The sequence below is a fragment of the Anopheles arabiensis genome, chromosome 3 (assembly GCF_016920715.1).
Source record: "Anopheles arabiensis isolate DONGOLA chromosome 3, AaraD3, whole genome shotgun sequence".
Classification (NCBI taxonomy): domain Eukaryota; kingdom Metazoa; phylum Arthropoda; class Insecta; order Diptera; family Culicidae; genus Anopheles; species Anopheles arabiensis.
The window spans coordinates 71,866,931-71,891,276 of NC_053518.1; the positions used below are offsets into that span (position 1 = coordinate 71,866,931).

General features: G+C 43.5%; 1 protein-coding gene across 2 annotated transcripts in view; it reads right to left on the minus strand.

Moving 5' to 3' along the window:
• The window catches only part of LOC120903318 (homeobox protein unc-4-like), a 60,850-nt gene that overhangs the window by 24,654 nt on the left and 11,850 nt on the right, over nt 1-24,346 (minus strand). For both annotated transcript variants that reach the window (XM_040312683.1, XM_040312682.1), the window contains exon 2: nt 7,992-8,045. In XM_040312683.1, the coding sequence (XP_040168617.1) occupies nt 7,992-8,045 (54 nt within the window). The remainder of the gene's footprint in view (nt 1-7,991; nt 8,046-24,346) is intronic.

Consider the following 24,346-nt stretch of genomic DNA (forward strand, 5'->3'; position numbering starts at 1 on the left):
CATTCAAAATGGCACTCATCCAATTAATTGTCCGAGCGGTCTCGGAGAGTCGGATTAGTAAACTTTGCCCCAACACACACACATTCCAGTTTGAACCGTTTGAAGCCATTTTGTGCCGACAAAGGGAAGCCGCTTTAATTCACACTTTATATATCAATCACTTACAACCGATCAAACACCAGCCGATAAGCGGGAAAATGCTTCTCTCGTCCGGTTTGTGTGTGTGTGTGTGTGTGCAAATGGGTGGCACTCTAATTACGGCGAGCAGTCTACCCAGAGGGCTCACCAGAGATCTCCAGCGACGACCACGACGACGGGCACACCCTGCCACCGCCAAAGGCTCGAGTGCCTTCTTGAGAACCGTTTGCCCTCTCTCACTCTCTATCCCTCTCGCTCGACTAGCTAATTTCAGGCACCGAAAACCATCCTCACTTCCACTACTACTACTACCACGATGGTCTCGGTCAGTTTTGGTTTGTGTGTTTGGTCAGTTTAAGTCTAAGCGCGCGGCAACCCCTTCACGACGGCGCTCTGTACAGCGCAAAGTGGGAAGCATCGGGGCCCGATAGTGATCTGCGGACGACGACTTTGATTTTCCTTCCCCTCATTATATCTCAAGCAGCTGCTCCAGAGTCGATGATGGGTCGGTCGGCCGGCCTTTGGCGGCTTTCGAGCTGCCGCCGCCGCTGCTGCGCGAAACCACGTGGTGAGAAAATCGCTCCACACGTATGTGTGTGTGTGTGCCGTTGTGGCTTTGAACCGATGCCGAAAGTGGCGCGGCCGAACGATACTCGACCAAGTGGCACTTCGGTGCTCCCCAATAGGAAAATTCCAAACGATTTTTGTTTTGCTTTCGGTTTGGTTCGGTTTTCGTACCTAATTGGAGGCATCTTCAGGAAACCAAACACGTACACGTACGGGGAACTGCCGGTAGGTTCCCTGGGCCTGGGTGGGCTTCGAGTGGGGCGCTGGAGCTTTAATAGGGCAGCGTTAAACTCCGAAAATTCGACACGGGGAAAAGCATAAACAAACTTTTGCCGCCGTTTTTTCAACATTTTGTTTTGCCGTATGTTGGGTGAGTGTGTGAGAAGACCCCAAAATAGTCCGCCCAAAAATAAAACAGGGATTCGAGTGAAACGAATCAAAACGCTCCCGTTGGCATGTGGTCGGGGAGGAAAGGTTGCAAAAAAAGGGTTTCGCTCGAGGATTCCTGGTGGTAAATCATAGTTAATATTGGATGAAGCGATGAAATTGTTTCGATCACAACAGGATCATCAAGGTCTTCTTTTTTATGTTTTTTGGAACCATTTACAAGCCTGCCACCCCTTCCCTTCCCACCCTGCGTTCTATACGAACGAATCATTAATATTGGAAACGAGAATTCCCCGAACTCGGAGTCACTTCATTTCACATCCACTTTACTGTCGGGGATGGGGATCTGTCACCCCGGACCACTCTATCGCGTACGGGTGGTCAACACTTCCACACCGATGGAACGCTCACTCACTGTCTGTCTGTATCCCTGTATCCTGTGTCCCTAGCTGTCGCCTGTTTACACACGCTCAGCAACCCATCACCCGACCATCATCATCACCCCAGCTCGTGTTTACTGCCCTACACCTTTTCCCGGGGCTGCCCGCACGCGACGCACGGCGTCGGTAGCAGCCCTCTCTCCATCTCTCTCCAGGGTGCTATAATTGCTCCCTAATTGATTATTTTGCTCTTCATCATCGTATTGTAACAAAATAAAATATCATGTTACCGAAACGGTGGCCCCTGCTTTTGGGTTCGCCTCTACCCCGGCTTTTCCCGTTTGCTCGCGCATCGGACGCGCGCGCGGGCCCTGCTCGGTGTTTGCGCGCGTACGTAAAGCGCAACACGCACAGACACATTCTCTTTTTCGGTCGTAGCTGTCACCTTTGGGACGACACTGATGATGATGGTGTTGATGATGATAGTGAATGTTGCTGTCGGTGGTGGTGGTGAATGGTGTGATTATTTTTATTGTTGTTTTAATCAATCCGGTAAATGATTTTTCCTCTCTCTCTCGCTCTCTCTACCCTCATGCCTCGTTGGTGATGTCACACTTGCGGGGTGTATATTGTGTGTGTGTTTTTTTTTCTTCCTCGGGTGACTGTTATTGCTGTGACCATTAAACACCTTGTTTAACGTTTGCTGCGCTTTGGTTAATGGATTAGCTGCAGAGTGCAAATACCCTTGCTGGGGGGAACATTGTGGAAATTGGAAAAGCGGTAAACAAATTTCGAACTCAAAGTGAAGTGCACGGTAAGAGTGAACATTCCCCATAGGATAGTATTACAATCATTACAACGGGAATTTAATACGCAATTGAACAAACAAAAGGGTTAATATTGTTTGGTGATTTAATTAGAGCATGAAGTATTGATTTAAATGTACTAGCACCTGTATTGTAGGGACACTTTTTTAGGCAAATGTGTGGCAAATGCTTCTTGTGGTGGACAAAGATGCAAACAATGGTTTGCTTCCAATTAAAATGTTTATTGGTCCTGTAGCGATGTCGCTGCCAGCAGTGCCGTCCAATAAAATTAATCAATATTTGCGTTAAATAGTTGTTAAAACATGCCTTTACACTAAGGGATTACTTCTGGCTTCCCCAAATCAGCCTGCAATTTTGGAGCAGAGAAATAACCGTAAATTTGGAGACATTTGAATGTGAATGTGGAATATTCCACAATAAATTGGTATAATTACTCAATACATGCAAGCCCTTCGTTCATATCCTCATTTGGCGTTACACGTCCTACGCGGACTTGCCGGCCTATACAGGCTTTCGAGACTTAATTCATTACCACGTACCCGGATAGTCAATCCTTGCTACGGGGGGACAGTCCATTCTGAGCTTGAACCTATGACGGTCATGTTATTGAGTCGTTCGAGTGGACGATTGTACCACGGGACCGCCCCAATTTATAAAACATAAAGGAAACTATATGCACAAATTAAGGTAACACGTTAGCAAATAGGCAATTGATTTGCAACAGGATCAAAATAACAGTTTGAATCTGTATTTCTCTTAGAATATAAGATTATCGAAAGAGAGAGAGTTCGAATTGGAAAAACAAATAGCAAATATATGGATAAATTAAAGTGTTTTATTGCTAATTGTACATTTGAACATCTATTTTTAAATATAGAAGATAGCTTCGTACCAACTTCTCGTCCACTTTCGTCTCTTACACTATCTTTTTCCACTTAATTTCCCTACCTAAGCTACAAAATCAACTGTTCGACTCGTTCCCTACCAGCTGGTCAAGTGTGTGTTGCTCAACAGTGTGTGTGTGTGTGTTTAACAACACCACCCAATGCAAACACACCGCAGACACCCTTGAATTGTAGCAAATTCGCGCCGCTTGATCCTGAAGCACGGAAACCCCTTTCGCGCAACGAAAATTGACTATTTTCCGCATCATCCCTATTACGTGTGCGTGCGTGTCTAGCTGTGTCTGAACCCAAAGGACCTGTTTTGCTTGCGACTTTAGCGAGAATGTGTGTCCCTGTGGTATGTCTGCAGTGAAGCGAAACGTAAAGGGAGTGAGGGGTGAAAGTGAATGATATTTCACTATTTAGACACACGTATGCGTTCCTGGGCGGGAGGATGTGTATTCCGCATTCCAAAGCCGACACTAAATCGCCCTGGTTCCTGGTACCACATCCCAATATGTGCATCCCAAGCAAACGCACATCCGTACGTGCGAAGGAAATTTATTTAATTTGTCTTTGACTCCCGCTGCCGCCGCTCTCCCACCACGAGAGTCATGTAAAATGGCTAAGAATTTTACCAATTTCGTTTTATTAGTTCGTTTTAAGGTAAATTAATTAATTTTCCTGTATGTGTGCGTACACACACATGGTGTGGTACCACCAGGACGGAGTTTCGGTCCTTCGGTCGGTGTGTGAATGTCTGCGTACATAAATTGGTACGATTGTTTCGCTACGCAACATGTCCCCGCGGCAGTTAATGGGGGGGAGCCCGTGCTTTGCGTCTTTACATGCGTATGAGAGCATGCGTGTGTATGTGTATGTGGACACGTTATTTACGGTTCGATTAGTTACGAGTCTTAATAACGCGCATCCATCGGGTTGGAAGTTGACGACGGCGTGAAAAGGGAAGAAAAATTGACCGTAAAATAGTGACTTCCCGGCGCAAACAACATTCCACACTGAAACGGCAATAAACAGTCGACGTAGTTTCATGCTATCCGACTGTGAGACTGTTGTAATTGTTTTCTGTTTTGCAAAAATGCACAAAATAAAAACCCACCGAAATAATTGATTTAATAAACCAACTCATCCAATTTGCCTTTGGGCGAAAGAACATCCATAATACTCGCTTCCCGTAACGAGCTATTTACCTTCAATACCGCAAACAGCAGCACTGTATTTATTGTCCATTTCCATGCTCTCTCGCCCACTCTGCTGGTTGGTTGCACACCATTCACCACAATCCTTACATCTTCTCTTCGCTACAACACATGTTTGGACAATACTTATACACTACAAAAAAAGGAAACACATCATCCCTACATACCAAAGGGCCACGTGGGAAGAATAGAAGACGATGACGACAGTAAAAAAACGGCAGGATCTTAGCTGCGATTTGCACACCGCCAGCGCCATGCAGCCAGCCAGCCAGCCAGAACGGATCCTCGGTGGAATGTTGGAGGATGATGGATCCGTTTACCTTTTGCTATGAAGTGCGCTTGACAAGGAGTCTCCAAATAAATGCAAAATACCCCCTGGCATTGTCCGGACAATGCGAACATGAGGCAGAAGAGTGCTGTTTACCCAGGCGCACATTACCGCCCCCCCGAACATCACCATCCAGTGCCACATCCGGTTCAGCGCGCGTGAGTTACGGCGAACAGGTGAGAAAGAATGGCGGCGTGTTTCCTCCGCGGAATGGCCGGTGTATGCCCAATTTTGGACAAATATTTCTTCGAAACCCTTCGTCCTTTTGGGATAACAAAGAGGGGGGCCACAAAAAGAAGAAAAAAAACAGGGAACGAAGAATAGGGTTGCGTGCTGTAGTGTTGTTGTTCCATTTTGTGCTTGAGGTTTTTGCACGATTGTTGCACGCGTGGAATGTGGAACACGCTGAAGGTGGTCGGGTAATCCTGCTTAAGAGCATCGATCCGAAATTGGGTGTCACTTTGGTCTGCTGTACCGTTGCAAGGAGCGGCTAGTGGTAGTCTTTTGCTGGTACGATTACACTTGTAAACCCTACTACTGTTGGGTGGAGAGAGAGTTGAACATGATAGGCGATTGGGATGACACCCCAGTGCGTGGTCGAGTATGTGGTCGCAAATGGCAATACTTGTTCAAGAGAGAGAGAGAGAGAGGGTGTGTGTGTGTGCTTGGTAGTCTTTTTTCACAGTCTTATTTTGCTTCTTAGAGTTGGGTCCGATTTGACGAACCGATTGTGGTGAATGGGATTTGGTGAAAGGGGATTTGAGACGTGTAAAAAAAAGGGAAACACATCTTATCCTTCCCACAATGGGTATAATGCGATAGGTCTATTAGTGTAATTGTTAGGTTCTATTCAGTGGATTGCGGCGATCTGGGAGTTATCCTTTTCCAATTGCCCGATTATTATCAAAAGTTACGACATGATAAGGTTTTTTTTTAATATCATCTTCAAATAGCATTATGCATCTTTTGTGTATAATATAGGGGAATTTCTGATTCTAAGTAGTTTTTATGTATGTAGTTTATATTTGGTAGCGGAAATTATATTGGAACTCTATACAAAACCACGCGTCAAACTTGTTTCAGATTTTCAGCTCGAATGAAGGTAAACAATTGCAGGTATTTTGTCAAAAGAAACTCCCAATTGTTTAAATCGAGGCTTTGAAAATTAATAAAATCAATAAAATTTATACAAAACGGAACAAACAACCTTAAAACAAGTTGAAGATATATGAACAAAACTGTCAAAAATCAATGTAAAGCGAAATTACTGTCAGTCTCGGCAAGGAAAATACAAATCGGTTGATGGTTGCTGACGAACGCTTTCTTTACTAAATCTTTCTAACTTAACATGTAAAATTCCCCAATTTTGTACTTTTGAGTTACTTCGACGTGCTCTGTAGGTTGAATTGAGATTTTAAAGTAATAAGTAATTCAAATTGAACCTTCCATTGCCTCAATTTTATACTACATATGACCAATTTTTAAAGTCTTGAAATTTGCCGCAATACTTAAAAAATGCACAAATCTTAACCACTGATTGCTTTAGCTTAATTTCTTCGCCCTAAACCATCGTCTTATTTCATTGCAATCCTACAACAACAATCCCCAAATCTCTTCACAGATGAAAGTCGCTTTCCGAAGCAGTGCGTCTGGTGGAAGGTTTCACGCCTCCACACGCGCTCAGCAAACAAAAATGCTTTTTCACGCGTTTTCTCTCCTCGGGATGCCAGCCCAGGCCCGAACCGGTACCGTTTGGTAAACACAATACGCACATCAACGCCCCCCCAAAAACCCTGCAGTGAGGGTTGGTAGATAATTTAATTTAGCTGTCACCGCTTTAAACAACTGAACCGTCTCCAAACCGAATCACAACACACAAACACACACACAACGAATACAGTCGTGCGTATTCAAAAGCATGGAATCCCATTTTAAGTCGAACGCCCCTGTGGAGCAAGTAGGCTTTGAGGTGAGTTGGGAGCATTCGCTCGGTACAGAGCTCGTCATAAAAACTTAGCAGGCAGGTTGGGATTTATTCCCCTGGTGTGAGTGGAGGAAAAAAAGGGGTTTTTCTTGAGGCAAAAAACCGGGCAGCCATGTTTGGCAGCCCAAGGCAGTGGTTCCGAACGAGTGGCAAAACGAGCCAACGAAGAAGAAAGCTCTGTGGCACAAGGTGTTTTTCCATTTTCCATTTTCTAGCACGCGAAAATTTGCTCTCTTGAAACCAAACCAATTATCGCATTGTTGGTGGTACGTGCACCTTGCCAGTGGATTTCGTTTCGTGCTCCGGGGGAAGATTTTCGAGATGGAGAGGGCGCACAGCCAAAAGCAAACCAGTGTCCGCCACCTTGCCTTCCCCGCCCTCTACCACACGTCTACTTCATTGTGCGCGAAATGAGATTAAAATATCAGAACGTACTTTACGATACGCTTTATGTACCGAAATCTTCCGCACACAGCCCAACGAACGACGCTGCCCGAAGCAAGCGCCGCACATTAAATAAGCAGAAGAGATGAACGCACCGAGTGAGGTGGTGAAGAGAAAGGAGGGCTGCAAAAGCAAAAAAGGGGCGAGCAGAAAAGTCACAAAGTGACTGACTGAAACGGTACTGGTACGGTACATAATGCAGCCCACCAAACATAGGACAGAAAGCACAAAAATCCCCAAAAGTCTTTCGTGGAAACTAACTTCTGCAGCTTCTGGAGGGTAGATGGGGGGAAGTAGATGAGAGAAAAAATACATAAATGGCTGTTAACACACACCACCCTATGCTGTGTGGGTGTATGCGTGGGGGGAGAGAGAGTGTATACGACGATTCTTGCGCATGATCAGGACTGCCCCGTGCCGGAGCCGCAAAAGCAACGAACAGCCCTGGGTGTTGGTGATTGGTGCTCCTCAATTCTGTCCCCCGCACCACCCCAGGAGACCGAACCGAATGGATCCCGACTGGTTGCAAAATTAGTCAATTTCGGCAACAGATTTAGGAAAGTCATCTGTACTGTACTCCACTGCCACAGTGAAGTCGTCGCCTCGGCGATCGCCCCTACCAACAACAACAAAAAACTCTCTCTATTACTGCATGGCGAACGGAACGACACTCCCGGGCGAAGAACACGAATGAAAATGCAAATTGAAATCGAACGATGCTTGTGCTGACGATAGTGATGATGATGATGATGATGCGAGGCAGGAGTATTCTTTTTTGCTTCTACCCGTGGGGAACATTTTCGATCTAGTACACTGTGAACGGCAAACTTACCCGGTAAGCACGCACCGCCACCACCGCCAAAGGTTGACTTTAAGTGTGTAAAATCTGCGAAAAAGAGGGAGAAAAAAGGGAAAGTGAGAGTGATGAAAAAGCTAAAAAAAAAAGTGCCATGACAGTGGTCCCCCGCACGAATCTCATTATTATTGAATTTAGTAATTTGCCATTAGACCGGAGAATGCTGGAATCGGGCGCGCATGTGAGAAGAGATGACAAGGGGGATATTATCGGCAATAGGAAGATTACCCGTTTCGGATGGAAAATTCTCGTGCCGTAGCAAAAGGAATTCGTCCTCTTGGTCCCCTTGGGGGGTAGACTGTTTAAGTGCAGACGAGTTTCATTTATTGATTGGATCGGAATGTTTGTGGAATCGAAGCGAGGTAAGTGTTTGGGCGTTTTGATCGCCTGCTTTGATGACGCTTTTCGAAGGATGCTTTCTTGCAGAACAAAATCATTGGAGGAATAATTTAAGGTGAGCTGCAGAATAGTGCAGGATTTACTGTATTGTCTGTACCGAGCGAAACTGGCGATACGGTGACGTACAAACCCCTCAAACTGCGTTCTGGAAATCAAACAAACAAGAGTTGGGTTTTGAAACTCAAGAAAGCAAACCATTGTTTCGGGGCTGCTGGAAATGCCATCGATACCGGGTTTGGTGGAACTTCAAAATCAATAAACACACAAGCTTGCAGAATTGTTCCTTCACATTTCCCAACCGAGTGTGCCTCCTACGGCGACACTTCTCACACACACACACACACTTTCACAATCAACCTATTGTGTTGTTGGATTGCGAAGATCTCGTAACTAAATACTAATCAATAGCCCCGAAATCGTCCCGGAAAGGGAAATTCATCAAGAACACAGATCTCTCTCACTCTAAGCGCTCGCGCCACATTCCGTTTGTGGTGAAGAAATTCTCGAAAAGAAAGCTGCGTTTGTATTGTGAGGATAATTTATCGCACCGTTGGAACGGCAGGAAAACGCGTTGAAAAGCGAAAGCGAAAAGGTAACCAGGCATCAAATATCAATTTCCCCGTGCCCTTCTGTGTGGTTGAGCAGCTGATATCATCTTCCAATCAAGCAATTAGGCAGAACCATTGAAATCGTATCGAATTACGGGCAGAATTTTTGGCACAAACACAGAGAGGAAGAGAGAGAGAGAGGATTTGCTTCGCAACGATTGTCTGCCACTGCAGTACAGGATCGATCGATGGCAAACGATGGTAGTAGGAAATTCTATCGCACTGCCTCAACGCCAAGGTTCTAGGGACAGTTTTTTTCGGTACGCCTTTTCTCCTCGCATGACGATGCGGGATTTTGACGCTTTTTAACTCTTTGCCGGGTTCAAGAAGTTTGGCATTGTTCGGCTGCACATCGCATGCTGTACAGGCTCGTGTTCTCGCAGGGGGAAAAGGAAGAAGGTATCAAAATACTGCTGCATTTCAATTAAAAACTATCCTTTCTAGCCAACCCCCTTGGCTGGCACACTGTCAAAGCAAACACACCCATACGCAAGCCTGTGGGAGAATTTGGGAACAGGAAGAGTGCAGGAAATAAGCAATTTCTTGTTAAGAGGCGAGCTGGTCCTCGCCGTTAAGCTGCAAGAAATGCAACGCAGTGTAAAACAGCAGCAGCAGCAAACAGCAGAAAAGCTTACATTTAACACAGCTCGGTGAAAGCGGTGAGTAGAGTGAGCACTACAAATTGGGTTGCATAATTAAACATTGCAAGCATTTTAAATAAATGCATTGCCACACAAAGTTAGGACACGTTTCGGTCCAAAGCCCAACAGTAGCTTCACTCTAATTAGATATGTTAGCAGGCCTTTTCACCTACTTCCTAATTGAATTTGATCCAGTCCAATTCGCTCGGATGATTCGAGTCAGTTTACGAGGTCACGTAAATCACTACCGCGCCACGTCCTTCGTGCTGTACCAACACCCCAAAACGGTCAAGTGAGGTTCGTAGAAAAGCGGCACAACGAAACCCGCACGTCGCTTTTGCCCGAGGACGATTCATGTGAATAAAACTTGCCTTTTCCCACCGTCCAGTAATGTGGCGTATCGGATTGCGCAGGTCAGCCGATGGGCCTGCCACTACTACTACTACCAGCTACCCAGGAACCTGGTGGCCTTCCCGAATATCACACGCTCCTCCCTTCGTGCTGGTTATTTATCAGGTTCCACTTTTCGGTTGCCCATTCTCTCCAGGACGCCAGCTACCGGGCACTTGCCTTTTGGAATCGATTCGGCTTGGCAACTTTGGGAACCAGAAAGCCAGAAACTGTATAAATTACTTGCCAATTCAATTCCGGAAACGAAACGGCGGTTATCTTGCCTACTTTACCTTCCTCCCCCTTACTGCAAGGGGCCGTTTCAGTCTCGAACTGTAGTGGATGATCGTCGTCAGGTTTCGTGAGCAGGTTGGAATCGTTGAAGCAAAACCACCGGAACGTAGATATCGCACAACTGTAGTTGGAGCGAGTTTTTCCAATTGAAAAGTGCCCAATTTGCAGTTGTTAGCTACAGACGAACTTCTTAAGGTGTAAAATAACCTAGAAGTTACTCTAAATGTATCATAATCACATTCACTGAACTTTAAGAGATTATTTTCACAATAAACCATTCTAGATCCACAGGCTCTCCAGTCTTCTGTCACTCGAACGGCGCTCTTCCCAACACTTTTCAACGTGCTGATTGCGAAGTGTGCACACCGTTGGCCACGAACCGCCCACGGGCACGGATCGGAAAATCCAATTACGCGTTTGTCGATTTCCATTTCCTTGGCTCCATCATCATCTGCATCGCTCCGTCCGTCCGTTGTTTGGGGGCCGCCGCCGTTTGGGCGTGTGCGCCCAACTGTTGTTTCGTGCCTTTCCCATTGCAACTCAACGTGCGACGATTGACGAAATGGACGCACGAGCACGACAAATTGGTATGGCCACGTGCCGCGGCAGTGCCATTCCGCACCGCACCGACGCACTTCGACGAATGACATTAGTCTGTGTTGCTTCGGAGAGAAGAATTTGATCGATTTTATCGCATTGTCAGCGACCGAACCTGGCCAATGTCAGCCGATGTCGATGGAGGATGGGATGAAGTTTTTCCCGTAATTGAGGTACGTTCCCCGAGGGCCTCGTGAGAGCGAAAACAGTCCACACCAAGATTGACTTCTTGTGCGTCCACAAGTATACACACCACAGCATACCGCTCCAACTTTGAGCGATTCCAACTGGTCCAACTGGGTGTCTTTTTTCCAAGGAATCTATGAAGATGTTTTGGAAGTTTGGTTCACATTTCGAAGAAAATCCACTCCAACCTGAGACCTGGGCAAATCTGCAGTATAAGACATCCCGATCAAGAACAGCACAAGGAAGAAGGATGAACGCCACCTCACAAAACGACAGCGGCTGGAACCAATCGGGGCCCGTGGGCAAACCGACACCGGCGGAGAGTTTCGTCACACCCTTGTCGACACCCTCCTCCCTTGAAGAACCCCCCCTCCTTGTTTCGGCTAGTTTTCGGAGAGTGGAATCGAGTAGGTAATTCGATGCCCTTCAACAAGGCGCCAGCTTTGTTTCGGAACTTGCTTTCAAGCCGTCCACACACACGCACACTGTTGTCTATTTTGTGTGTGGTGAGGATGAGTGCGAGTGTGATGATTGTCTCTTCGAGACCACCGTTCCACCGGGATCCGGATCTCACGGTATTCGTTTAAACGCCACTCTCAAAACGAAACGGTCTGTCAACACAGTGCAAGAGCCTCGGGGTCAGAGAAGTCAGAAAGAAACTCTACTCTCGCCGACAACCTATCGCCTATCAACTACTTCACCGATCACTGAAGTGATCCACTCGGGCTTGTCGTGTGGGGAAGAGCACAACATGCTCCATGGGTATGTCCGGACCAAGACGTTTCGTTGGGTGTTCTAGGTTCGTGTTCTCGGAAGGGAAGGGGTAATGAAACGATCAAACTACGATTAGAAGAGTATGGTCTCAATCACAATCGAGTTAATAGTTTTCGAACTGCACTCGAACAAACGGTGCAGGGGAATGCCTGATCGGCGCTGTACGTGTATGAGAAGGAAGGAGTTTAATAATGTGAAATGGTGAGTTCTTTCGCTACGGTACGGTATTAACGTTTTGCAGAACTTAACAACATACTCCTCATAGGTACAACCTTTGTATGGATTGTGTCCTCAATGCGAAGGAATAGACTACGATTGTTTAATCAAAGAGGGTGAATAATAAGGAGTTCTAGAGCATCTTACAAAGTATTGTGGCTGCACTATGCGAAAGTATCTCAATATTCCTCATCGAGATCGAGAGACGTTCAACAGGATATTAGCGCACTAGCCTCAGAAGCCCCAGAGTAGTCGCAAATTAAAACTGGCTCACTCGATGCCTGAATTATTTTTACATCTTCCAGAGTTCCAGAATTAAGCTTACATCTTCATATTCCTTAGTAAAAAACGCTTCAAAGAAGAATGTCGTCCAATTTCTTCACACTACAGAACAGCAGAAAACTACCTCACAAAAAAAAACGAGAAACATTTCCAATGTATCCCCACGCTAGCAGAAATATGCGCATGTCTGAGGACTTTCTTTTGATGATTCCGCTGCCAAAGCAAGCATACAGAGGGAGAGAAAGAGAACGCTTCTGGGCGTACTGCTGCCCCGGTTCAGCACGGGGCATAATCAAATCTATTCGATCCCATTCAGGGCAATTCTCGTAATCCTCAAGTGTGCCGGTAGATTTTCTTGATGGTGAAATTGCCAATTCATGTTTTATTCACCTTTTCTCTTCCTCGTGGGCTGATTATGCGCCAGCCGTCGTCGTCGCCGTCGTCGTCGATGGACGCGGTCGGAACACTGGATGGGAAGAACGGCACAGCGAACGAAAAACGTAAACGATACTTGAGTTCCTCATTAAAATTAGCATATAAGCCAGTAGGGGTGGTGGTGGTGGTGGTTGAGTTTTGGGGCATGGTCTGGCTGAGAGAAGCTAGTGTAGTTACTACTACTACGTACACATTCCCGTTTGCTGCTGTACTCGATGTCTTTGTACTCATCGCGATCGAACAAAATCAATCGATCCTCTTCGGGGGTTTTCTTCTGCGATTGATTGTGTCCCGAGATAAGGGAAAAGTTGTTACCAGTTTTTTGTTTGTTTGCATTGCCCTGCTCCATCCCATATTACAATATCCTTTCGCCGCAAGGACCGGATAACGACGGATAGCTGCAGCTTGTTTGCTTGCCTTCGTTTACTTAATGTCACTTGAGCTTAGTGCAGGCGCCGGTTCTCCCGCAGCGTACTTTGATTGTTTGCCCTTTGCGCACTGTAGAAGACGTCGTTAGTTTTTCGGTACGTTTCGTACGCCAAAGTTTAAACGATTTTTGCTCTACTTCGACCCAATACGCTTACACTCTTGTCTACAAGTCGCAGTGACGTGACGTGCAGCGGGGTTAACCTGGGTGATGCAGCGTCCTTTGTGCATGCGAAGTGCAATTCCTTTGATGATGTTTTTTTACTCTTCTATTCCTATTCGTGCCGTAACGGAGGTGTGCAAAACAAACACGCAGCAGTACTTCTAGCGCCAAGCAGCTCGTCATCCAACCATCCGACACACAATCGACAGCATCGAGAGCATCGCGCGGCTTCAGGTGTGTGTGTGTTTGTGCTTTTTTTGCGCTCCATTTGGACCTACTAAGGTAAGGTGTTAAAGAAGAGAATTGTGCACCAAGCAACAAAAGGGATCCGCGGGACAGAAGGAATGTAGCAAAAATAGTGAAAAAAAAAACAGTGCTACGAGAAATAATGGAAACTCTGCAAACTCGGGTTTTGTGCGCAAATCGTTTGCAAAGAAAGGCAGGAATTGCTTTGGTGGAAAAGTACAATCAAATACACAATTCTCCTTACAATTGCAGTCGGTGAAGGTTTGAGTGCTTCCTTTATACTACTTTAGTGGATCAATTGAAGCAATCTTTCCATTTTGATTGCTTACTGATAGTGCTGGAGTTGTTTCCTCGTGGCCCTCTAGATGGAAAGTTGGCAATTATTATGTATTTCGTGTGACTAACGCATGCTTCTTTATGTTTCCAATTTGGCGAAATTTATGTCTAATTTAATCTAATTGTATCAGTCTTAAATACGTCCATCACTACACAGTCGACACAGAACAAATGAGCAAACAAAAGGCTCTAATACAATTTTCGAAGAGCCCACCACCAAAGCACCAATCCCTGCGGCCATAAATTGTCTCCCGGTTTGCACAAAAACCCGGTCACGAGCATCTCACAATTTTCGTTCGGTTTGCTTTTCCAAGGAACAGGCACGAACAGGCCACGATGCCAGTGCGTTCGCAGTGCGCAAGACGGCATCACACGGGCCACCGTCGCAGCCATTGCTCTGGACTCTCGCGTGGCAAATCATCTTGTTGTAGCATAAATGCTGCTTCCCGGTAGCAGCAGCAGCAGCAGATGAACATAAAGTCGACCACCAACCGACAGTCGCGTAATGGCGGCCGTTTATGTTGCCTTTTTTGTGCTGTGCGCTCCCCCTCCGCGTTCATCTTGAGCGCGTGTGAGCGTGTGTTGGTGCGCTTCATTTATGTACGTATGATGCGGGGGGGGGGGGGAGCAGGGCGCGCGCATAAGGACGTACGATTGTGGCGTGTTTTCGCTCGATGCTTTGCAGCGCGTTCGGTGCAGCGGAATGGACACCAGCAGTACACGACAATCATCTTTGTCGGTTTTGCTCCCTTTCTTCCAACCAGTAAAACAACAACGGCGTGATAATGCGGAATGCGGAAAAAGGAGAAGGGGGAGAAGGGAGCTGCTTTTGTACATATACACGTACGCAACAACCGCTTCGCAATAATGGCCAACGGCGGAATGGCTTCGTCACGAAAACAAAGTGCACTTCTACTTCTTTTGCAGCAACCCCTCAGCGTTGGCGCTGGTTGCTGCGATGGCAACCAAATGCGACTTGACTGGTGTGACGGAGCGGAGCAGCAGCCGGAGGAACGAAACAGCAATGGAAGACCGAACGCGCTCTATATACCAACGCTGCTGCACATGTATATGTACAGACGCGCGCAAAACCCCTTTTGCGCGGAAATGAATAGAATAATAGCGTGAAGGTGAGTTGTGTGAGCAGCCACCACACGCGTTACGTTGATCGAACGGCAAGGACTCGCTGTGGTGAATTTAATTGCGACCAGACCAAAATAAACACGCACACATCCACCATTTACTCGCGTACTCTCGGGGCTGTGTAGTTGTGAATGGGCCGGGTGCTTATTACACACATTTACGCTGCTACGTAATGGTGTGTTGGGAGTAAAATGGAACGTCGGGAAAAGGCGCCCATCGACGGAGCACCACGGGAGTAGGTAAGAGGCAGAAACGGAAAAAGGACAGTCGCCCGAAATAAGCACCGAGGGAAACCGGGGAAAATGGGTAATATTTTCCACCACCTTACCGCCCTGACTTGCTGACGGATGGTGCGAAGAGAGCCGGGCGATGGCGGTGTGATCATGAAAATGGCCGATAGCATTACACACACCGGAAGCGGCATTCGGTTGTGCTCTTGGCAGTGCGTGCCGTGGAAATGTTATTCTCGGAGGGCTAATTTTCCTTACCCGGTTTTCCATCATCCGTCTGGTTCGGGTGGAGGGGAACACAGGGTGCCGAAAGAGAAACATAACGAAGTGGAAAAATAACGTAATAAGAACGTAATGATAAGGTGCAAAAGGCTGGCATTTTGATTATGTGTGTATGTGTATGCTGGTTGAAAGCTGTGTGGCTTGGTGACGTCAGATGAGAAAGGGTTTTTTTTTTGTTGTGGAATGATGGTTAGCATAAATAGAATGCTTTACAGTGAGTTTTAATACAGCGTCCCAAGGCCAAGGTTTGATATGTTATGGTTCAATATCAGCAATCCCAGAAGGTTCGCAACATTATCCGTTGGGAATGACTTTTGCTATAGAATTAACTTAAGTTTACGAATTTTCATTATGTTAGACCATTCTAATTGTAGATGTCTTAAATCGTAATAGATATTGATATTTTCTTTATGTAAATTCAAATTTCGAGTTGTTCAATCGTAATTGTGTATTAATTATAGCCCGTGGACAGTATTTGCTTATAGATCGCAATGTTTTATTATTGAATTTTATCCTATGGATCTGTATCATATATAATTCATCATATTTAGCTCCGTGAACAAATGTGCCGTGATTTCCTTTAATCGTTTAAAAACCCCCATCCATTATGATTATAAGCTACTAGGTGCTAACCTGGAAGGATCATGTGTCATCCGTGATCCTATTAGCTTTGTTTAACACTCTTGACCCCAATTAATGTTAGATCGTTAAGTAGCACATAATGTTTAGATTGTTGGTTTAAGTTGCTTAGGCCACTGTGAAGGCCATCCAAATATTTTACTAAATAAATAAATAAATAAAAAATGTCGGTCAAACAACACAACAATCGAGTGCCATTTCAGTAAGTTCCATCTATATTCCATTTTATTACAGAAGCAATGAAATCAAGGAATTGAAGCATTGAAATCAAGGAAAAAAACAGAAAAAAGGAAAGAGATACTTCAACTACACACACAAGTAATTTAATAAGAAAGCTTTGGTTAAGAAAATTATTAAATGTTAAGCATATTTAATAACTAGATTACGTATCGCATGGAAGTTAACAACTATTGAATTCATGAACAAATAAACATTCAATTGATGCCTACAAGATTCATTCTTTATCAACTGATAGTTTTAACTATTTGGATAATTTTGATTAAACAAATCCTTAGTTTAAAACAATACCTTGATTTTACTTTACACTTTTCAATGTAGCTTCTAAATGTATTTTTGATATGAATATTAAAAACAATTAATTGAAAAAGTGTTTATTGCAACAAAAAATCAAATAAAATTCCTAATTTACACAAAATGTGTAAGTACATCATTATTCTTAAGATTATCTTCATTATAGTGCGACAGATGACTAAAGCTATCTTGTCTACATGATACTGTTAATCAACGTAGAGTTAGCTAATTATCCATCGGTATATTGTACCACATGGGCCGTACAATATTCTTGTATAAAATTAGCCTATTGAATATTTACAGCAACTTTAATATTACAATCTATAGCGCATGCTCGCAAACATAGAGGTAATCGATAAACAATGCCACAACACACTCATTTAACTGATTAATATGTATGCAATGTACTTTTTTTTAAATAAAAAATCGGTTGTGATTAGAATACTTATGTTGACATGCTCGGTTCGTCCTTTCACAAATCGTCATTAGACATTCAGAGAGAACAAGTTTTTATACCCCTTTTCTAAGTAATCACTCCTTTGCTCTTCTCAAGATACTTAGAAATCCAAATCCATCATGGCGACCAATAAAAGAGTGGTCCTACTTATAATCTACCAAGCCACTTGTTGTTTTAACTACAACGTTTTAAGCTACAGCTACAAAACCAACAAAAAAAAATCAATCCCTGTTTAGTAACGTGAAATAGAATCACGTGGTTTCACTTAACGGATGTATTATATCGCAATTACAGCTGTTGCTCTGGTAGAATCTGAACCACATTTTAAATTACCTTCCCAAAAAGGTATCATTACGAACGACCAATTGATCTAATTGAGCGCATTCCCTGGGATTCATTCGATCTGTCGCGTTTGTAACATCGATTAATGCTCTTTAAATTAGCCGAATCACCCGACTGTTAGTTTTAACCTTACCCTACCGTAGCAATGGTGCACGTCATATCGAAATCCTAAATTAATTAAACCACAATTCATTGCACAGTCAAATGTACACCAAACCGGGTAAGGGAGAGGAGTTTAGTGTGGCCCATCGAGATCTACTTTCACCACAGAGTCACAGTTTCCAGGCTGCAATTAAATACAATTTTGCTCATTATCCCGTTCGATCGATTGAATTAGGAAAACAAAGCAAATGTCAACTGGATACGTGAATGGATGTGTCGTGAATGGGTGATCGCTAGATTCATTTTTGGATTACCATAGATTCTTCTATTTGACGTAGCTTCCTATGCGTTAGTCACACACAAATGGATAATATAGTCGTTGCTTCGGAGGGATGGTCCTTTCTAGACTTGAACCGATGACGGGCATGTTATTGTGTCGTTCGAGTTGATAACTGGACCCCTTGGATAGATTATTATTACTTTCAATAACATTTCACATAGATTGCAAATGTGATTTTACCGAATCAAAATGAGCGAACATATCAATTAAACCAGACATGTCAAACATACGGCCCGCGGGCCACATGCGACCCGCAAAGGCTTTCAATACGGCCCGCGAAGAACTATGCCAGTTATTTGAATGTAGCAGACATAGGTTGCATATTATAGGATAAGAAAAACGGGTGTTTTAATATTTATACACCGAGGAAGAAGGTTTCAACATTCAGTCTTTATAGTTCGATAAACGAAGTGTAAAGTAAGTTACAGAATGTTGCTTGTTGGTTGTTGTGGTTGTTTCCTGACTTCACCCGAAAGTCGGTCTCCCCACATTTTCACCCATTTTCTGACTTTGAGGCTTTCTGGGAAGTTTGAAAACCATGTATTGGAATACCACTTTTCATTGATGAGGGTACACTTTAGCTATAGTTCTGCAAAATCGCAAGAAACCAAGCAAGTTAAATTGGCGTGAATTGTATCAGGTCGACTGTAAGATAAAATCTAACATTTGCCGATGTAGTGCTAAAATGTTGAGTTATCGTTATTATTCATTAGCGTTGTGAAAATGCAGCATTTGTACTTCGTGTGCCGTCGTGTGTGAAGGCGATATACGAAGCATGTTCCCTTATTTCTTCCCTTATTGAAAGATGTATGGTAGGCAACTTGTCATGAATAGCCTTTTGGAGGCTATGAAACAAATGTAGATAAGATAAGAATCCAGGTCCAAGAATAAGTCTTTAAGTTTTTTCGCAGATCGAATGTATAAGTAATAAAGAGCTTAAAAGCACTAATTTTAATCAAAAATCACTATTAACAAAGAATATTTTGACTGTAAAACGTGTTATTCGACTTATGCGAATGTCTCCGGGACGCAATATTCGCGTAACTCGGAGAAAGACTGTACTCAAAAACAATATAATGAGATGCAAAATTCTTTATTAGAGGTGACATGTTGATCTGGTGGTACAGTCGTCAACTCGTACGACGTAACAACATGCCCGTTAATGAGTTCAAGCCCCGAATAGACCGTGTCCCCATACGTAGGACTGACTATCCTGCTATGGTAACAATAAGTCACTGAAAGCCAAGCTCACTTCACTAGAGTAGGTACAAAGGCAGGTCTTGACCGACAACGGTTGTTGTGCCAAAGAAAGAAGAAGGAGAAGAAAGCCATGTTGATCTAAACAAATTTGTGAGATTTTCCAGTACAACGCAGCCGATTGAGAGTCGATTCCGACCGATCTTGTAGGAGCCGGCACATCCATCACATCAGAGACAGTGACGGAGATTAAATACCAACCCCCAAATTTACACTAATTTATTTTATATTTTTTATCTTATTTTTCGTATAAAACCTGCTTATTAATATCGATTGGATAGTTTTTATTTTATGTATCTAATACAATGAATATTACGTCCAAAATTAAAGTCCTTCGAAAAGTACAGAATCGTGTGGAGAGAAATAAAACTGCAGTCATTTAAAACCCTGTGACTTATCTTTCTTTACGTAGCTCTTGTCTAATTTGCTTTAAATGGAGACGTTATGACGATAAAATACTATATTGAACCAAAAATGGAATACTCTATGAGTCTACAGATATTACTGGGTGTGACCATACTAGCCAATTTTATTTAAAATTAACAACACGCGTGTCGGATTGTAAAAGGCAGAGCGCTGAAGTTCAATTCCCATCTAGGCCGTCCCTTCTTAAGAAGCCACCCGGGATCCGGGCTGTTCAGTTGAGCAGTAACATACATAAGTGTGGCAAACCTCTTTTATGCGAGCATCGTGTAGGTTTTAGCGCCCATAAGAAAAAGCAGACGAAGAATGGAATTTGTAGAATCGTATCTATATTATATACGGCATTTTTCAAAAGTATCAATTGCATTCAATAAAGTTATGTTTTAATTTTATTGGGTGGAAACGGTTGTCGAAAAATTGATTATGTCGTCAGCTTTCGGTTGTATTCGTCACTTCTACGGTTACCCGCAAATGATTGTGGTATTTGCCTAAGTAACAGAATCTCATAGAATATCCTATCCGTCCGATGTCGCTGTAATGCATCGTACTGATTTACACACAGCCTTAATTAATGGTTAATATGCCGGGTATATCTTACTCAATGTTCCAACCAAATAAAATGCAAGTTTCACTGAAGCAATTGTTTAGTGATTCGTGACTAAAATGGATTTATTAAAAACATACTTTATAAAAATAGTAATAGAGCCTTCTAAAACCCGATGGATTGGCCAGGTGATCTATTTGTTTGATGCGTCGGATTCTATAAGACTGTAAGCAATCGATTCCCAGTCGGATCGTTCCCCGGTATTAATTGTTTAATTGTTTATTTCTCGTTCAATGGATAACAGTGATCCGTGTGAATGTTCTTAAGTCTAATATGAGTTTAGAATAAGTAGAAATATCAACTTAATATCTCATTTCGAAGGCAGTTTTTAAAGAATTGCACTGAGGTTCCAAAATCAAACAAATGACGAGCATCATTAAACACCCTAATCATGGAGTTGAAGGGGTCTCTAGAGCCATATCCAGTTCGACTACGGTTCGGGGCAAGTAACGGACAAGAACGACGCTGAACAGCAGGCGCATAAAAGTTAAACTGCTGGAGCAGGGATGGATAGTCGATGTTTCTTTGCAGTAAACCAGCCACAAACAGTTGTTGCGCGGTACGACGTCTGATGTGGAGCGATTGCAGTCCGAGGAGCAGAAGTCGCTTTTCATAAGGTGGTAACTGACTGCCAGGTGGCCAAGGTAACAAGCTTGTTGCGAATCGGGATAAGCGACGCTATATCGATTCCATTCTCTCAGAAAGTCTTTGGGTTGAAGGTTTCCAGCCAACGCAGGCGTATTCGAGTACCGGGCGTGTAATACCGCAGTATAACGCTTTGATGCAGATTGGGTCTATGAAATCTTTTGTTACCCGAAATAACATACAACAAGCAACTGATTACCTCGAGTAATCACCTCCTCCGTTTGCTGGTCAAATGACAGCTTTGAATCAAGTATGACACCGAGATCCTTCATAGCATTAGTGCGTTCTATTGGTAAACCGATAACTGTGTAGCTGGTGTTCCTAATTTCTCGTGCTCGTGTGAATGAAATGACTCGACATTTTTCAATGCAGAGGCTCAGGCAGTTTCGATTGCACCATTGGTGAAAATTGAAAAGGTATTGCTGTAGCTTGGATTGGTCTGTGGCATTCTTTATCGTCATGTAGATTTTAATGACATCTGCGTACATTAAATGATTCGCTACTGGTACTACATAAGATAGGTTGTTGATGAGCAGTACGAACTTTAAAATTGACTGATTGTCTCAACAACTTTTTTATAGTCTGGCACGACCAAAAGAAGATCCCTAAAAAAAGTATTCCCATCCAAACAAATTAAAAGAAATATAGAAAATCAATTAACCTGTTGGAAAAAGAGACATAAAATTTATATGTATTTTTAGAATAAACATTCAATTGTTTTATAATTCTATATAATTATTTGCTGTAGTTTTTATTTGAAATGAACTCAATCAATTATTTAAAACGTGCAATTATAAAATTAAATGCAATTATGTGAGCAAATGTGCAATTATTTTGACTGTAATATGTAGATTGTTTCAAGAAGTTAAATGATAAAACGCCCAAAAGTAGTTCATCGTTGGACAAAAAGAGAAGCGGTAGCTTAAATTCGATTAGGGAAACCCTGCCGGCATAAACATCTAACATCGGACAACCCTCATTTTGTACTTTGTTTTATGAACGAGTGCTACAATTTCTTATAGACATAGCCCACTCATCTCAAATAATAAAACAAAAAGAAATAAAAATGTAAACTAACTTCCAAACAAAAACACATCAGTATATTCTAGTCACCATCGAAAGTTAAATGAATTGGATGATTATTTTATAACTTTTTAACATTCAATGTAAGGCGGCGCACATCCACACCATTTCGCACACCCCAGCCCCCCCCCCCTCTTCCCCCAAAAAAACGAATTGCCAAACACTCTGAATTGTAGCAGTAATTGAATAGGCAAAAGGTTTTGCCCTCCGTCCGGAAATTATTTATCAGTTTCGCCCAATTTCGATTCCCCGCTCGGTAGGGACAACAGATTAGGGATTCGCACTCCCGTTTAGCATCCAAATATCTGCTCCCCCCACTGCTCATCCCACGTGCCACCACCAACCCAGCGCCAAACGCCGCTAGAAATCAAACCTCTACAAACACCGGAGAAAAGCAAGCAAACGCAACCGCACGCAAAAACATACACACAGAGCGTACCGAAAGACAAAGCTGCAAACAGCAAGTTTACCCATTTCCATGAGGTGGGGGATGGTGGTTCGGTCGAACAGGTCGGTCCGTTGGGCTGAGGAGGTTATTAAATATTTAAGGCAACAAACCAGGAAGCTAGGATGACGGCCCACACCAAGCTCTTTGCACAAATTTTCCAACTAGCAAGCCGCTGCCGCTGCTGATCTTTGCGCGAACGGTATACGGCCAATGCCATGGGTGGTGGTGATACGGCACACCGATGTGTCGATGTTGCTCGATGTGCTTGATGCGCATGTCTACCCAAGTCCCAAGCACTAGCAACAGAGCGGAGTCGACCCGTTTGTTGCACACTCGTTTGGACGTGCAAATTACGTTACGTTCGCAGTAGTGCCAGCCCGGTATCGGCCCCGACAGGCATTGACGAACAACAACAACAACAACAAAAACCCCTAGGCCCTGGGAAGGATTTCGGTCGGTCCGCTAAAGCTCCCCGCCCTCTCCCCGGGTACAATTTCCAATTCAACTTTCGGGGACACTTTGCGGGACGGAGAGAAATCGGAATGCGTACCGTCCGTTCCTCTACATGCCGCTATACTGCCCTCGGCCTCGGTGGTGCTCGGGCCGCAAATGGTGTTTTAAGGCTTAATAAAGAAGCACGATAGAAGTAGGCAACTCGTGCATGAATATTCAATTACTCTTTTGCTTTCGAATGACGCGAAATCCTGCCGGTATGTGCCGTGACCAGACCAGACCGGAGTAGCGTGTGTGAGAGCGTGAGAGAGAACGGTGTGTGGTAGTGCGATTTGTAGACCATTTTCCACAGGTGAATACCAATGAAACTATCAACTAGAAGAAGATATAATACACACACACGCACGCACAGTGCCGAAATTGTTAGTGGTTAATAAACATTCAGTGGGAATTTGTTTGAGTGGTTATTTAGTGTGTTTTCTTTTGGGGACACGCTTCCGATGTGGATGTGGGTTTCGTAGAACAGGAACCAGAAATTACATTCTCCGGAATATATTAAATTCACTTCCTTTAGAGACTAGAGTTGCATGGAATGGATGGAAAAACGGTACAAAACAATACGAAACAGTTTACGCAACAGTTTGGTTATAGTCTTATAGCCTCGAAACCAATGTATATCTTAGGCACTGACGCATGTCTACCGTTATATTGGGGCACGATAGTGACTGAAAGACATAGCACCTAATAGAATAATATAAAACTTAAGACATACACAGGTTTTCCTATTCAACCTTTACTGTTATTAACAACGTAACAACTATACAATAATTATTTACTTCGAAGAAACTAATCATATGAAAATCAATTTCCGTTTAACTTTGGAAGAGATTCGAATGCATTTTTTATTCTTTACAAAGTCTTAGCATACTTTACAACTATTAAAAACTTAAAAACAAATCCACTATCATCAATTAAATAAAGTTTAACGTTTAAACACAACTTAAAGATGAGAGAGAGTCATAAAGTTACTTTGAATAAAATAACCCTTTGGAAACAACATTGAAGCGTATGTTCCATTCTTATTTCTCTTCTCCTTTTTGGTGTAATGTCCTGAGTAGTCCTTGCTACGGGAGGACGGTCCATTCTAGGCTTGAACCTATCACGGAGCTATTATTGAGTCGTACGACGCTGACCTACAAAAGAGTTACCTAAGCCTCCGATAGAAATCACAAACTGTGACTAATAGATTTACCCTAAATGAGTAAAACAGAGGCCTAAACATTGCATGTCGTTAAGCAGTGTGAGGTGACTGTGAATATTTACATTTGTCTATGATATGACAAAACCAACCAATTTCTG